Genomic DNA, 16441 nt, shown 5'->3' on the forward strand with positions numbered 1-16441 from the left:
AGATAAAACTAATTCAAACTACTTTGAAAAAACTAATCTAATTATAAATTATAACAGAATATAAAACAAAAAGTCAACAAAAAATGTGAAGTTTATTTAAAAAGTCCACTTGTTCACAGACAGAAACAAACAAATAAACTTCCCTTCTAGAAAATATTCAACTTGCACTTTTTTTGTGACCGTTTGACTAGTTTGAGCGCCCGTCTAAAATAATGAGGCCTGTTTGTTCTGTGACATCTGGCCGGGCACTGAGGTCAAAGGTCACGCGCGGTTAAAGATAAAGGGGGCGGAGCTGGGGAAGGAAGGGTCGGATACAAAATCACTCCTTTCCTTTTATGGCCCAAAATGTTAGTTTATAGTTTCAGTAAAAAAGTAATTAAACTTAATCGCTATGCAAATATGGATGTAGTTGAACAAACAGCATGTTGCTGCAAAATGTAGATAAACTATTTAATTTAGTATCAGTCCCAAAGCATTCACGTGTAGAACAGGGTTCAATCATAACAGACGAGCGGAGACACGATGCATTAGCAATGTCTGCAGGTGCTGATTCATTGGTTTACAGGTCACATGGACAGAGTGGCAGCGAGGAACACTGAGGGTGCTGAGTAAACCCAAAAGCTTTTTAATGTGGGTTTCATTCATTTATTGTTATGTCCAAACATTTTTAAATCACCTCTCGAAAAGATATGAAAATAACTCTTGACGTTAAAGCAGTTTCACGGCGGTGTTAAAGACACAGTTTGTCACTGAGCTGGGTTTTGTAGCGTTTCCAATATGGTTCAACCGGCCGTATTTGTCCAAGTAAATCCTGATGACGGATGACGTACTTCCCACCGAGCGCAGATCTCCACGCAGAGACCAGGAGTTCATCAGGGTATTCCAGACACTTCCAATAAATTAAATTCCTTCGAGGACCTCCTTACAGCAAGCGTCTTTCTGAGGACGCTGTAAACTTCCTCATCTTGTCAGTCACAAGTCCTTTCTTTGGCTATCACATACATACCATAATCCCCCCCTCTGATCACACACACATTCAGCTGTCAGTGTTCTCAGGCTTCTTCTTCTTCTTCTTCTTCTTCTTCTTCTTTAATGAGCCCGGGTGGAGGGGTTGGGAGGGTAGAGGACACAGTTAGGGTTGCCATGTTTTTTTGTCTCGACCTTGTTCGTCTGGTATGTGTTTGAAGCGGCACTTGTCGCCATAGAAACAGCCTGTTGTCCGCCAGTAGAAGCACTCGTCTCCATCTATAGGAACACACCGTCTGGACCTGCATGGACAGAACCAGAGAAGATCCTGCGTCAGATTCACATCAAACAATGAGATGCTACTAATGCATGGACACTGACGCAGCTTCACTCTCCTGAGGGCCGGCGTGTGTTTTCAAACCGCTGAGGAGAGAAGATGGAAGATGGGACTGAACAACACTAAGGGGATGTTCTCTCTTGGAAAGTCTTTATTAAGAGTTAAGAGTTTAATGTGCCCTTCAAAGTAAAACATGCTGCATAGTGCAGATGCACAGAAGTGTGTTTGTTTTTCTCTCGTCTTTGGATCTCTATCCTGAGGATCATCAATGATCACGATGTGTTCCCTGACGTCCCAGCGACATGTCTAACATTAATGCTGACCCCAACTTTAAACAAAGCTTAATGTTTATCTCTAAACGCTAAAACAACCACACAGATACACACGTGATGAGTTGCTCAGTACCCCGGGGCGAATAAGCTCTGCTGTGTTCCCGCAACGTTGGAGCCGAGGCTGGTGTTGGTCCTTTGTGGGGGGGGCAGGGTGCGCTGGACCCAACGGTCTGGGTACCTCATCACCAGCTTGCTGCTCCCCAGCTCCGCCCCCTGCAGAGGAGGAAACGGCACGTTAACAACATCCTGCCACTGTTAGTTTGGACATCAGTGTAGACGACTTCCACCTCCTCGTCCTCTGACTGTCTGCGGGTCTGAGCTGCTCCGACGTTGGAGTAGAGAGCCTCTTCCTGGTTCTGAGGGAAGCGGATGCTGGAGTAGTGAAGGTCGTCCTGCACCTGATCCAGGTTCAGCTGACGGGACAAAACTTGTAGTTAAACACCTGGTGGATTTGAGGTGGGATCACAGGAGGTGCTGACGGTTTCTGGTTTATGTTTGTGTTGTGGATCTAATGGTGCGTTCCCTTGGGGAAGGTCTTTTGGGCAGATGTGAACGGGACCAAACAACCGCTCCCTGGTCCAACTAGAAGGGGTGTTCACAGTCCGCAGTTCATTTCTGGTGTGAACACCATTTAAACCAATCACAGGAAGCCCAACATTTACGTCACTTCATTGGTTAACAACGTTTTAGTTCCAGAAGGGGCAGCGGGAGGTGAAAGGGGGGGTCTTCCTTCATCTAAACTGTAACTGCAGAAACCATCGTTTAGTTCAATGAAGCCAGGTAAGTCTCGTGTAATGAAGGGAGACCTTTTAAAGCATTGCTAATGATATGTGCTCAGTCGAAGCAATGGAGTCCATTGATTGTGATGTTCAAAGCATGAAAAACTCTTCATTTGAACTACTTGATAAAAGAAAAACCTACTTTTATGAAAACGTTTGCACGCTTTAAGGGCTGTCTTTATGTTGGGCAAATCTGTTTTCTCTATTTTGATTTATCCTATTGTAACCCTGATAATTGCATCAGTGTTAACGTTGTTCTATTTGTTTGCCTTCATGTGAAGCTCATTATTATTGTTATTGTATGAAGATGAATTCTCCACCATTATCAATAAAACACCCTCAGAATATTGGAATAGAAAGATATCCTTATGAGTGAGCCAGTAAACATATTTTACTACCAACCATCCTTTGTGAAATGACACCGAGCACGAGCGGGAAACAAAATACCTTTTGAGCATCTCATATTCTGCACTGGAATCTCCTCTCACCTGTTCTCTGGTGTCGGGTCTTTTTGCAGACTGTTGTGTGATGGACTTTCTTCTCCTGGATAGGAGGAGCAGCAGTTGCATGACTTAACTTCCACAGAGGACAAAATGTTAAATGCATTCGTGAACATAATCATAGTGACACAGAACTGCTCACCTAATCCATAGGACGACGGCGAGGAACGTGAAAGCCAGCAGAACAGCAGTGATGGATCCTGTCGCTGCTGATGTCCATGCACCTGGAGAACCAGAAGGAAACACACATGTTCCCTGTCACCTGTAGAGCTGTTTTTATATCCAGATTGTTTCAGTAAGAGATGCAGAGTGTTGGAGATGTCGTCCGTAGAGATGTCGGCCTTCTCTCCAACATCAAGGAACTTGATGTCGATCGGCTCGTGGAGCTCAAAGCTCCAAAAAGATACATTTGAAAATCTCAACAGTCTCTCTCCAGACATTATGACCCGGTTACTGGGGTTAACCCACAGACCTTGTTGTGAGCAGTTTCATGTAGGAACTATTTTCTTTACCGAACTAAACCCGGCAACCGCATCACCGCGCAGAAGGAAGCGTGCATCTACTCACGGACGAGAGGATCCTGACAGCACGAGATGTCAACATCAGTGTTGTTCTCCATCGGTGCACGCTTCCTTCTACGCGGTGATACTGTACAAAGAAAATAGTTCCTACATGAAACTCCCCACAACGAGGTCTGTGGGTTATCTTGAGGCACCGAGTCAGGATTTCTGGAAAGAGACGTCGCTGTTGAGTTTTTCTTTTAAATGTCTTAAATGTCTTTTTGTGACTTCTGGTTCCTTGATGTTGGAGAGAAGGCAGACATCTCTACGGACGACATCTCCAACACTCTGCAACTCACACCAAAACAATCTGGACTGATAAATAGCACCGTTAGGAGAAAAAAACAATATTTTTTTATTTGGGGGTTAAAACTGTCCCTCTGAGGTCAAGGATGTGGCATCCAGATTCATTCTGTAGTAAAGAGGTGAATGTGGAGAACTTACCTGCTCCAACAGTCAGCTGTAAGGTGGAGTCACGACGTCCTCTGCTGTTCTGAGCTACACAGTAGTAATTCCGATGGTGTTCAGATCTGAAGTCAGTGATGGTGAAGATCTGTCCTGATGCTTTTGGTGAGTCTTCATCCTCCTTGTACCAGGTATAGTTAGCTGCTGGGTTAGCATCACTGCTACAGCTCAGAGTCACTGAACTGCCCTCCTCTATCTCAGCAGAGGGACTCACTGACACAGAGGGAAGCTTTGGACCATCTGGAGGAGACAGATGAATTTATGAACTGATGGGTGGTGATGGCCTAGTGGTCTAGTTGTACACCTTCCAAACAAAACAACACCATTGTACTCCTGAGCAAGGTACTTAACCCTGAGCTGCTCCAGGGAGACTGTCCCTGTACTTAGTTCTACGTAAGTCGCTCTGGATAAGAGCGTCTGCTAAATGATGTAATGTAATTGATGTTGCAGCATCTGAAACTTAGCAGGTCTTGTGATGAATAAAGTGGTTTGAATCCCTTTAACAGTGCAGTGGAGCAGACACACTCTGCTAAACCTGTCCTTTGTTCAGTAGATGCAGCACGTTTATAACTCACATTTCACATTAATAAAGACATATTGAGACGTCCTCCTCCCCAGCTCGTTCTCAGCTTCACAGTAGTACTGGTCAGAGTGAGAGGACTGGATGGAGCTGAAGACGAGCTGTTGTTTCTCAATGAACAGTTGTTCCCCCTTGTACCAGGTGTATTTAGCTGCTGGGTTAGCATCACTGCTACAGCTCAGAGTCACTGAATCGTTCTTCATAATGTCCCCAGAGGGACTCAGTGACACAGAGGGAAGCCTCGGAGCATCTGGAGGAGGTAATATGAACACACATTAATATGAGTGTGTTATTCACTAAGTGTTACTCAAACACTTGTTTACATCCTATGTGTTGTATTTGTTTACATCCTTTCTTGCTATATTGCATTCTTCTTCTTCTTCTTCTTCTTCTTCTTCACTGGGTTTGCTGACACATTCTTACGCTTCTTTGAACATTACCGCCGCCAAGTGTGGATCAGTGGAACAAAGAGAAAGAATGGAGAAGCCAGTGTGTTTACAAGTCCACATAACACAATTATTCTTTAGTGAAACTAGTGGTCAGAAACTCCACCTTTCATTTCTACTCTGAGTGCATCACGCCCTACTGTCACCCAGTGGGGAAGAAACAAAGTACATTTACTCACGTGTCGTACATAAGTACAATTCTGAGGTACTGTTTCTCTGCTCCTTCATACTTCTACTTCACTACATTTGAAGTGATGACATTGTGTTTGTGAGAGGAGTAAACTCACACACTGCAGCAGAGCGGTAACTCTGGTAAGCACAGGAATAACTGTCTGCAGCATGAACGTCTTGTCCATAAGAAGCAGATGTTTCTTCCTGAATCATCGTTTCATTCTTGTACCAAACAAAGGAAGAACGTCCGGTGAGAAGACAGCTGCTGTGACAAAGCAGCTTTGGACCAGAAGGAGACCAGATCACCTGCACCTGCACATCTGCATCTGTGAACAAGGAACAGCAATGTTTTAAACATCACACCATGCACAATCTAACACTTTCTATGTCAACTCTAATCTCTTATCTAAGCGTGAGAAAAGGTCTTTTAATGTAAAACATTGATCAAGGTGTTTCTGCTCCATGTTTGTTTACAGTTGCATTTACTTCCTGTTTAATACTTTCCCTCGTGTTAAACTTCCCTTACTGTGTATATATCAAAATGATCATTTCCAATAAGAAAGCACATGATCTAATGATGATTCATTTAAATCCTGCTACATTAACGACATCATCAGTGTGTTCATCAGTACCTGTGACAGTCAGAGTGGTACCAGGTAAACTGCTCCTCCATTCAAAGCCTCGTGTCTTGTATCTGAAGTGATACTGAGCTGAATCTGTCGCTCTCAGGTCAGAGATCCTCAGAGTGGAGCGTCCTCTCTCTGCTGGTAGGACCTGAACACGACCTGTGTACTGGGAGTCTTCACTGAGGTCCTGAGGTTTGTTAGGATCCCCCCACTGATGACTACGCTCAGGACTGAACCAGAATTTAGATGTGACAGATCCAACACTGTAGTAAGTGCAAGAAATGTCCACTGAAGAGCCTGAGGGGGCGCAGATGCTTCTGTCAGTGTAAGTCACTCTGTGGCAGCTTTGACCATAGACACCTGAAATATAACATGTGTTTGGTTATTATGATAACAACTAAAGTCTTTACTGCAGTAATTCACAGCTGGTTGTGTTGCTGTGTACAGAGTTGTAAAGACACATGAAGCCATGGTACAGAACATTAGCTGATGAGTTCAACACAGCGTCATGTCAGTGGAAGACTGTGGAGTAAACTCACACACTGAGGGAGCGGCGGATTCCTCATATCCTTGTGCAGCACAGGAATAACTGTCTCCAGGATAAAAGTATGTATATGGATAAATATATTCATGTTTGCCATTTATTATCTGTCCATTGCGGTACCAGATGTAGGAAGGGTGACGAGTTGGACGACAGCTGCTGAGACACTTCAGGGTTCCATATTTACAGTCATTAACTTTGCATGAGGATGTTATTCTCTCCTGCACCTGGAAACCTGGATTTGTAAAGAAACATAAATGTAATTTTAGTCTGAACTGTCACACACACACACACACACACACACACACACACACACACACATACACACACACACACACACACAAACTGTCCAACTAAGTGTCACCTTTGACAGACAAAGTGACTCCAGGTGATCCAGTAAATCTTCCACCTGGATGGTCTGTTATGAATCTGAACTTGTAGTCAGCTGAGTCGCTCTCTCTCACGTCTGTGATTCTCAGAGTGCAGATGTTGTTAGAATCACAGTGATACTGAACACGACCTGCATACTGTGAGTCTGATCTCAGATCTACAGGTTCACCATCTTTCTCTTTAGTAAACCAGAATATTTTCTCAACATAGTAAGTCCTGCTGGATGGGTATCTGAAGGTGCATCTTATGACCACTGTTGATCCTGTTACAGCACAGATCTCAGTAGAGGTGTAAGTCACCCCCCAGTCACTCTGACCCTGTATCACTGTAACACAGAGCACATCAGGAACTATGATCAGACTCACAACAACATCAGGAGACTGAGCTGAATGTGTGGAGGTGTTTGGGCACAGAATCTTATCTACAGCAGTCAAAACGTTCCCGCTGATAAAACACATTTTCACTGAAATCTTTATACTTAATACACTTTGGACCGGAGCGTTGCGGAAAGTTTGAATGAAGTCTTTATACAAAGTACATGAGCAGCTGGAAGTGTGTGAATCCCCCGAGCTGAGAAGACATGACAATGGTTTCGCAAACTAACTGCTTGAACTTAATATTTACTGTAGTAGACTATGAATAAAGAGACAATTTGTCCCATTGTCAGACAGCTCACTGCACACTTTCCTTGGTCTTATGTTATTGTTCTGTAAAGGGAAACAAAGGATCCTGCAAGCTGTTGAGATATTAATCACCTTTACTAGAACCCCATGCACACCGTGTTGACATGCCGTCTAGTTACGGTGGCGAAGCTACAACTGCATTTCTATGAGTAATAAGCTGCTCCATCTTCTGAGGAAGAGAAGACGCTCAGCAGACCTGCAGGGTGAGAGTCACATGACCAGCGGAGGCATCAGTCTGATGACAGCTTTGCTCTCACATGCAGAGTTAATAATGTAACACTCAAACCTTTAGGTCTATCTTAGTGAAGCTACGTGCCCCTGTACGTAACTGAATGTCTTTATTTAATAATATATTAGGTTATTTTAACAATATATGTAAACAGAGTTAAATAAGTACAAAACCAGGGAATAAAAAACAAAACATTTAATTTGTGAGATGAGAACTTTGACACTAACTTGTAAAATATTAAGAACATTAGCACAGGAATATTGGCAATATTTAAAACAAAGAATTATGATTTAAGTGAATAAAGCAGAGAAAGATTGTAATAAATGTGCTGTATATAGAGAAATGTATTTCACAAGATGTTTTGCTTTGTAATGGCAGGAACATATTGCTTTGTTAAGGTCATTCTGTATTTGTATTTCTAAATGTTTTACCACACGTTAGCTAACAATAATACTCTGGAGAAACGCGCTGGATGTCATAACAATGGTTGATACAGTAGATGAACTCAGGCCTAGTATTACACAGTTTAACCACAGTGGTAAAAGCCACACATGTATGTTGTGTTCACATTCTTGGTTTTTTGCTGACTGTGCTGTACACTGCAGATGAATCCTCCGCAGCCTTTTGACTTCTTGATCTGTTGATGAAAAAACGTATTTAGCGATTTATAAACTCACAATATTGACTAAGAACAGGTTTAAAAAATACCAGACAAATGCAACAGTGAATCAAAACACTGACTGTTCCAAACTTACTGTATCAATGAAATATCGTCATGTACTCACTCTGTGGCGGCACTGGCACTCTTAAATTGGACAGTGGTGTAGTCCACATCCTCCTCTTCCTGGTGTCTGTGCAGCCTGATGTTGGAGTAGAGAGGGTCTTCCTGGTGTCTGTGCAGCCTGATGTTGGAGTAGAGAGGGTCTTCCTGGTTCTTGGAGAAGTTCACGGTGGCATAGCAAAGCTCCTGCTCCTGCTCTGCTGGTGTTTTCTGTGCTGCAGCTGAAGGGCTGTCACTCACCGAGTTTATCTGAAGGATAAACATCACAAAGACGAGGACACTTAAATACTTAGAGGGTAAGAATGCTTCATATTGGCCTGTTGCACAAAATGACCATTTAGTAAAACATCTGCAAGGTTAAAGGAGAAGGGCTTGTTCTGCAATTCTAGGGAAGTTACGAATACTTCATCGGGCCGCAAGTCTGGGGCAAAGACTGTCAGAACGCAGTCACCGTGACGTCTAGTTTTTTATTTTGATTACCGCCATCTTGTTTTTTTGGAAGCAGATGTGACACGAGAGTGTGGAGAAAGTATAACCGAACGCTGAACAAGACATTTTTAGGCGACCAAAATGTTACAATAAACTTTCATGAACTGAAAACACTGTGAAAGAGTTCAAGGTGAAAGACGGACAACACAGTGTTAGTGACCTGTCAATCACAAGGTAGCCCCGCCCTAAAGCATACGCTGCTTTATTGTTTATTGTCCTTTAAATGGGACATCATTTACTAAATGAACATAAGTTGTGTTGAAGAAGACTTGAAACTAGTGATCAAAATAAACGTATTAGGAAAATGTTTAATGAGGTAACAAATCCAGTGAGAAGTCGACTCATTTTCTGACTTCTATACAAACAGACTTCTTTTTGCAACCAGAGGAGTCGCCCCCTGCTGGCCATTACAAAGAATGCAGGTTTAAGGCTCTTCAAGCTTTCCACTTGCTTTACTTATATACACACACACACACACACACACACACACACACACACACACACACACACACACACACACACACACACACACACACACACACACCTTGCTCAAGGGCACAATGGTGGCAGCCTGGTATTTAACCTTCTGGTTGGGAAGGCGTACCACCAGACCACTAGGCTATCACCATCGCTTTTGTCATTGTAATCCCTGCTGGTCATGTATGCAACCTCACCCACAAGGGTATGGCACAGACATAGCTAGAGATTTATAAAATGGAAATGAACAGGATGGAAAAAGAGATGGTGGTAGGGATAGATTTGTAATTGGACTGCACACATGCAAGGTGCTGGACAGCCCATCGGGAGCAACTTGATTCAGTGTTTTTTGGACATATGGACATATGGACAGGGATCCAAGCGCTGTGATTGGTGGATGACCCGCTCTACATCCTGAGTACAATGTTTAGTTTGGGAAAATAAAATATCCAAATAGGGATATGAAGTTTCCAGGTGAGAGTGGACTCTGAGTGACACCTGAACTCTTCTTCCTCACCTGGGCTCTGTTGTCCGGTCTCTCTCCAGGCTCGGTGGTTTGCTTCGATGTCCTCTTTCTTCTGGATAGGAGAATGAATAAAGAAATGAATCGTCAAAAGGAAATGATTAAAGAACTGACTGAACATTACTGAATGTAATCACAGTAAAACTGAACAGCTCACCTGAACAACAGGAAGGCAGAGAGGAATATGATACCCAGAGAAATAGCAGTGATTGATCCAACAGCTACTGATGTCATTGAACCTGGGAAACAGTGACAATTAATTATGGAATTACAGCTTGTTTGGGTCCATTATCAAGTAATAACTACAGATAAAATCATAGCTCTTCAGACAGAAGCATTCTAAATAGTAACTCATGTGAACTTATGCTTTGTATTTGCGTCCCATAACATAGAAATGGTTTTTAAAACAGTGTAACACTCAATGTGCCAGTAACTATATTGGTGGTCTCTGCTGCTTGGACAGTTGTGGATCTGATTGTAGAGAGATTTTGCACCTCAGGCTAAAGATATTGACTTTGTAGTCGAATGATCAAATCTTTGTCTTGGACACTTGAACAGAGCTGTCGACTGATCCCAGCCTGGAGATGACGTAGCTCACCTGACGATGAACGCTGCCACCTCCAGAGGAATCTTTCATACAACCACGGAGAGTTTGGAGAAATGGAGTTTGGGACTCTACGAGATTCTGGCAAACCGTGAGGCGACTTAAAAAGGGAAGCAAGCCTTTTTCCAGACTGCTGTCAGAAGCAAAGAAGTGCTGACTTTGACTGGAGGATGAGAGAGAGTTGGAAGACCTGCCAGGGAAACCTTACCCATCGCTCTGGCAGAGGTCACCAATGTAGTCAAAAAGCTCCATAGTAGCAAGGTGTCGGGGGTAAGACTAAATAAAATATTGTTGGTTGACACACCACTGCAGCATAGAGGTTGGGGATGATGCCCGTGGAATGGCGGGCAGGGAAGGTAGAATATGTGTGTGTCCGAATTATTAGGGTGTCACAGAAAGTGCAATAACTAGAGCAGCAACATCTTGACTCTTGAAAGAACCCTGAAGGAGGGTAGAAGGGATTGGCAATGTCTAGATGTGTTTTGTAAACTTGGAGAAAACTGGCTCACTGGGGGGTCCTGTGGTATTATGGGATGCCGTATTATTGCTGTTTCTCCAAGCTATTTGGTTCTTGTATGACAGCAATGAGAGCTGGGACCATAGTTTTGGCAGGAAGTGAGGTATTTTCTGCGGTGGGCTTGGTGATCATCCAGGATTTCATTTCTGCTTTATGCAGATGATATAGTTCTTTATCAGCGTGGCACCTCCAGGGTTATTGTGAAGAAGTTAGGTTGAATGTCAGCACGTCCTTGGTTGGACATGTCATCTTGCTTCCTTTCGGTTGGGAGCAAAATCGCTGCCCCAATTAAAGTTTAATAAAGACAGGCAGCACTGGGTTACAGAGGCAGTAGGTAATGTGAGTTTTGATAAACGTTAGCCTGCTAACCACCATTTTTTGATTTGCAAATATATGTTGACATCTATTAGTCATCTCAAATCTCAGCTACGTAGCTAAAGACTGCAGAAATAAATTGGGTGGTGCAACTACAGTAGGCTTGTACTGTGATTGGCTCGTTTAACTGGAAGGTTAAGATCATTTATAAGTGAATGGGCTGATTAGTATGACGCACCTGAAACCACAGTCAGGTGTAAGGTGGAGTCACGACGTCCTCTGCTGTTCTGAGCTACACAGTAATAATTCCCGCTGTGTTCAGATCTAAAGTCAGTGATGGTGAAGATCTGTCCTGATGCTTTTGGTGAGTCTTCATCCTCCTTGTACCAGGTATAGTTAGCTGCTGGGTTAGCATCACTGCTACAGGTCAGAGTCACTGAACTGCCCTCCTCTATCTCAGCAGAGGGACTCACTGACACAGAGGGAAGCTTTGGACCATCTGCAGGAGAACATGTAGAAATACAGAAACAGTTTTTAGTAAAAGTATCTACTAATTATTATAAATTATATATTTATTGAGTTTTTAGCCATCATCCAGCAGATCTCACAGATGTCTACGTTGTGCCTGAACAGAACAAATGTGAGTTTAGAGCAAAACAAACTTTAAATCTAATATTTTCAGATTGTGCCACTTTGCTCTACATATCCTTGGATTAAAACGTTGGTTTCACCCTCTCAGCCGACAGTGGACATCAGTGGGATCACAACAATACAAGCAGCTGGTGGATAACAGTTTAAATAAATGATGTTTTTATCCCTAAGGTTTGCATACAGAGCTCTATGTGGCTACATGCTGTTGAGTGCTCAGGTCACCATTGGAGCTCAACCTTCTGTTGCAGCTCAGTAACGAATCATCGTCTGGACAAACACAGAGGACGTTTGTGCTAAAACAACCTGACAGTTACAAGTTACTGCTGCGGCCTCGTGTTCGCTGAAATTTAGAACTGGATCTTTCCATCCATGTAGTTGCTCTTCAAAGGTAATACTTCACAGCCAGCATGGACGAGAAGAATGATTTATATATATATATAGCATAAGATGTCTACATCACTGTCTCTACTTAAACACATTGTAAGTTGCCGTTATTTGCTGATGTTTTGTACTCACACTGGACATCTATGTGTACTGATGTGGAGTTGATCTGGCTGTACTTATTCTCAGACTTGCAGTAGTAGATCCCTCTGTCCTCAGAGCTGATGGAGGTGAAGTGATATGTGTCTTTCAGTCCCTGAAGCAGTGTTTGGTTCCCCTTGTACCAGGTATAGTTAGCTGCTGGGTTAGCATCACTGCTACAGCTCAGAGTCACTGAACTGCCCTCCTCTATCTCAGCAGAGGGACTCACTGACACAGAGGGAAGCTTTGGACCATCTGCAGGAGAAAAGAGAGAGATCTTGATGAATCTTTGTTTACAGAACAGTGTTTAGGCGTGGACTACCTCGAGTTAGATGTTATTGTGCTTACTGCAGTATGTTATTCACCTACCTTCCACCCTGCTTCATGAAACAGGGTGTTGACGCCTCTACAAAGCTAGCAGGCTAAAGTAACTGCTAATAGAGTTTCCTCTTTATGGCCCTTTTCTGGGAAGGAACTTAGTGGTGTCCCACATTCATCACAACAATGTTAAGTGACTCAAAATGTTCTCACACTGTAGAACAAACATTATTTTGTGTAGCAATGCACCGCTGGACCTCAAATGTTGGCAAACACACGTGTATTGCTATCGTCATGTCTTCAGTCAGAGCGGCGCTGCATCTCTTCCCATGTGGCTCAGCACCTCACTACTGACACCTTACGGGACATTAAATCTGTCAACACAGTGTCGAGTTTAGTCAGAGAGGAGATTGACCTCCTGTGGTTTTCTACACACACCTGGTAAGATATAACACACACATTTCAAGCTTTACGGTGAAATCATATGAAGTTCTGTAAGTTGACCGTCAGCATGAATCCTAAATCGAAGCCGTCTGGTCATTTTAAATATAAGCAACAGTCCAAAGATCATTTCCTCCAAAGAATTATAAAAGGATTGGATGGTGTCAGTGTGATTATTACAGGGAGTGTTATGAGCCTATATATAGTTCCAGTGTCACAGCATTTGTTGTTGTGGTGTGGAGTTTATCAGACTTGACTAATTAACACAATGAATGAACTGACAGCTTCTGTAAATGCTGTGAACAAGTAACGGACAACATAATAAGGCCTGTGACTGACAGACCTAAGTATAAGTAAGTATTACTTTTGTTTTGTACTCACACTGGACATCTACTGAGAGAGACGATGACATGATGTGTCCATGTTGATTCTCAGACTTGCAGTAGTAGATCCCTCTGTCCTCAGAGCTGATGGAGGTGAAGTGATAACTCCCTTCTGTTCCCTGAAGCAGTTGTTGCTTCTCCTTGTACCAGGTATACGTAGCTGCTGGGTTAGCATCACTGCTACAGCTCAGAGTCACTGAACGGCCCTCCTCTATCTCAGCAGAGGGACTCACTGACACAGAGGGAAGCTTTGGACCATCTGCAGGAGAACATTAACAGATTATTCTTTGTGACGGTCGTGTTACAACAGTACATGTGGTATATAAATTACAGTGATCAGCTGCATTTCACACTTTAAACGTGATCTGACAAATGCATGTGACGGTTTGAATCTGGTTCCCAAAACTGAATCAAAAGATAAGAATTTCAGCTGCACAGACGTTTGAGTGGTTACCAGGCAACAACCTGAGGAACTAACTGCTGGTTGACATCAGTTGACAGTTCTTGAGTCTCCTGATCAAATAGAGCAGCTAAAGACTTCATTAAGAAACAATTCGATATTATGTTAGGGAACTAATATGTACAGTAATGAAGAGTTCACAGCTCTGAATCTTGTAATGGTCCTTTACTTAATGCAGAGTTCTGGTTACTTGTGAGTGATGTGCTCAACAGCACTTAACAATAAGAAAGACTTCTTTATGGTCAGTAGTGAAGTGCTCCACTTTACTGCAGGACACACACAGACGAACAGCTGGCTCATAATGAAGTATGATGTTAGTGGTTAAGTGCTGTTTAGTGCATTTCTCAGAAGTAATCAAGAACTCTGCATCAAGTAAAGGAACTATGGATTCACAGATACGTCTGAACAATAATTACAGCACATCTGAGTTCATTGACGAGTAATCAGCTGCTCTACAAACTGTGATCCTCTTTTGTTTCCTGCTAACTGCTCAAAATGTTTTGCATCCTAAAGCCTCGTGGAGCTGCTCGATGAATTACAACTGACTGTAACTGTGAAGCAAGAACGTAGCTATGATCAGTAACATCTTCTCCTGCAAAGACTGGACACATTTCAGATGTTTGTTCTTTCTAAACCAGATGTTTCACTCACATTTCACATCAATAGAGATGCTTTTAGACGTCTTCATCCCCAGCTTGTTCTGAGCTCTGCACTGATACTGTCCAGAGTCAGAGGACCGGAGGGAGCTGAAGACGAGCTGTGGATCTTCACTAAGAGGTTTGAGGTTCCCATTCTCCTTGTACCAGGTATAGTTAGCTGCTGGGTTAGCATCACTGCTACAGCTCAGAGTCACTGAACTGCCCTCCTCTATCTCAGCAGAGGGACTCACTGACACAGAGGGAAGCTTTGGACCATCTGCAGGAGAAAAGAGTAAGTTAAAGATTAAAATATGTTATCATAGACAGTTGACCTTGTACACTATTATCTCTTCTTCTGGTGCTGCAGCAGATTCACTGAGTTATCAGCACGAACACAACGACCGTCTGTCATGAAGAAATCTTCAGAAACTGGAAACACTGTTTTAAAGTTTAACATTAACATGTAAAGTTACACAATCACTTTCATTCTGTCTCCGTTAAAACTCTTCAGTTAACTTTGAGAGTCATTAGTCATGACATCATCAATACAAGAAACGCAGCATGTCAATGTTTTATACTTCTAATATTCATGAAACACAAACATCTCACATAATAAATCACAACATGTATCTGAATGTTGCTTTAACTTTTAGTGCTTTAGCTTTGTGTCTCTAGAAATACTCCTGCTGCATGTACATGAAGATGTAGAAGACTCCAGTGAGGTCACATCTGAAACTATGTTTGTAATGTTTGGTCCTGACACAGTCGAGTGAACTCACACACTGAAGGAGAACGCCGATTCTCATTTCCTCTCACAGCACAGGAGTAGTCGTCTGGAGCATTAAAGTTGACTGAATAATAATAATAATAATAATAATAATAAGAATAAGATGTTTCTGGCTGTATCTTCTGTCCGTTCTTGTACCAGAGGTAACGACCATCACGAAGAACACAGCTGCTGTGACACTTCAGGTGTACCCAGTTACCTGATCTGCTCACCTGCACCTGGAGATCTGGATCTGTGAAGAAGAATCATGAATATTATTATTATATAACATACACACATGCAAATAAACACACAACACATTTATGTTATTGTTATCTACATGCTGAACATTTGGAAATAATCAACATGAATGAAAGTGTCACCTGTGACAGACAAAGTGACTCCAGGTGATCCAGTAAAACTTCCACCTGGATCGGGTCTGTTATGATGCTGAACTTGTAGTCAGCTGAGTCGCTCTCTCTCACGTCTCTGATTCTCAGAGTGCAGATGTTGTTAGAATCACTGTACAGAACACGACCTGCATACTGTGAGTCTGATCTCAGATCTACAGGTGCACCATCTTTCTCTTTAGTAAACCAGAATGTTCTCTTAACATAGTAAGTCCTGCTGGATGGGTATCTGTAGCTGCATCTTATGACCACTGTTGATCCTGTTACAGCACAGATCTCAGTAGAGGTGTAAGTCACCCCCCAGCCACTCTGACCCTGTATCACTGTAACACAGAGCACATCAGGAACTATGATCAGACTCACAACAACATCAGGAGACTTTTATTTGTCGTGACGGTGCTTCACTCCACATTTCTCACCCGCCGTCCCACTTTAAGTGTGTTACCTGGTATATACTGTAACTAATGTAAATGTTTCTGGTTAATGCCGAAGTGAACAGATGTAGATAAAGTTAAAGTTACATCACACACAAGACTTTAAA

The 16441-nt window shown here is 42.7% G+C and overlaps 2 protein-coding genes across 2 annotated transcripts; both read right to left on the bottom strand.

Annotated features, from left to right (window-relative positions):
- Positions 1-73: 73 nt before the first annotated feature.
- LOC115006213 (B-cell receptor CD22-like) lies at positions 74-6456 on the bottom strand. The gene is made up of 9 exons (XM_029428333.1): positions 6302-6456; positions 5769-6122; positions 5253-5462; positions 4515-4769; positions 3919-4179; positions 3057-3138; positions 2903-2957; positions 1709-2048; positions 74-1268 (listed from the first exon to the last, which is right to left on the bottom strand). Exons 3-8 carry the CDS (start codon positions 5347-5349, stop codon positions 1818-1820), a joined length of 981 nt encoding a protein of 326 aa, XP_029284193.1. The 5' UTR covers positions 5350-5462; positions 5769-6122; positions 6302-6456; the 3' UTR covers positions 74-1268; positions 1709-1817.
- Positions 6457-8034: 1578 nt separating this feature from the next.
- LOC115006208 (carcinoembryonic antigen-related cell adhesion molecule 5-like) lies at positions 8035-15665 on the bottom strand. The gene is made up of 9 exons (XM_029428323.1): positions 15650-15665; positions 14738-15001; positions 13625-13885; positions 12479-12739; positions 11550-11810; positions 10033-10114; positions 9870-9930; positions 8391-8635; positions 8035-8242 (listed from the first exon to the last, which is right to left on the bottom strand). The coding sequence occupies exons 1-9, from the start codon at positions 15663-15665 to the stop codon at positions 8170-8172; spliced, it is 1524 nt and encodes a 507-aa protein (XP_029284183.1). The 3' UTR covers positions 8035-8169.
- Positions 15666-16441: the final 776 nt, after the last annotated feature.

This window comes from Cottoperca gobio, unplaced genomic scaffold, assembly GCF_900634415.1.
Source record: "Cottoperca gobio unplaced genomic scaffold, fCotGob3.1 fCotGob3_70arrow_ctg1, whole genome shotgun sequence".
NCBI classification, from domain to species: domain Eukaryota; kingdom Metazoa; phylum Chordata; class Actinopteri; order Perciformes; family Bovichtidae; genus Cottoperca; species Cottoperca gobio.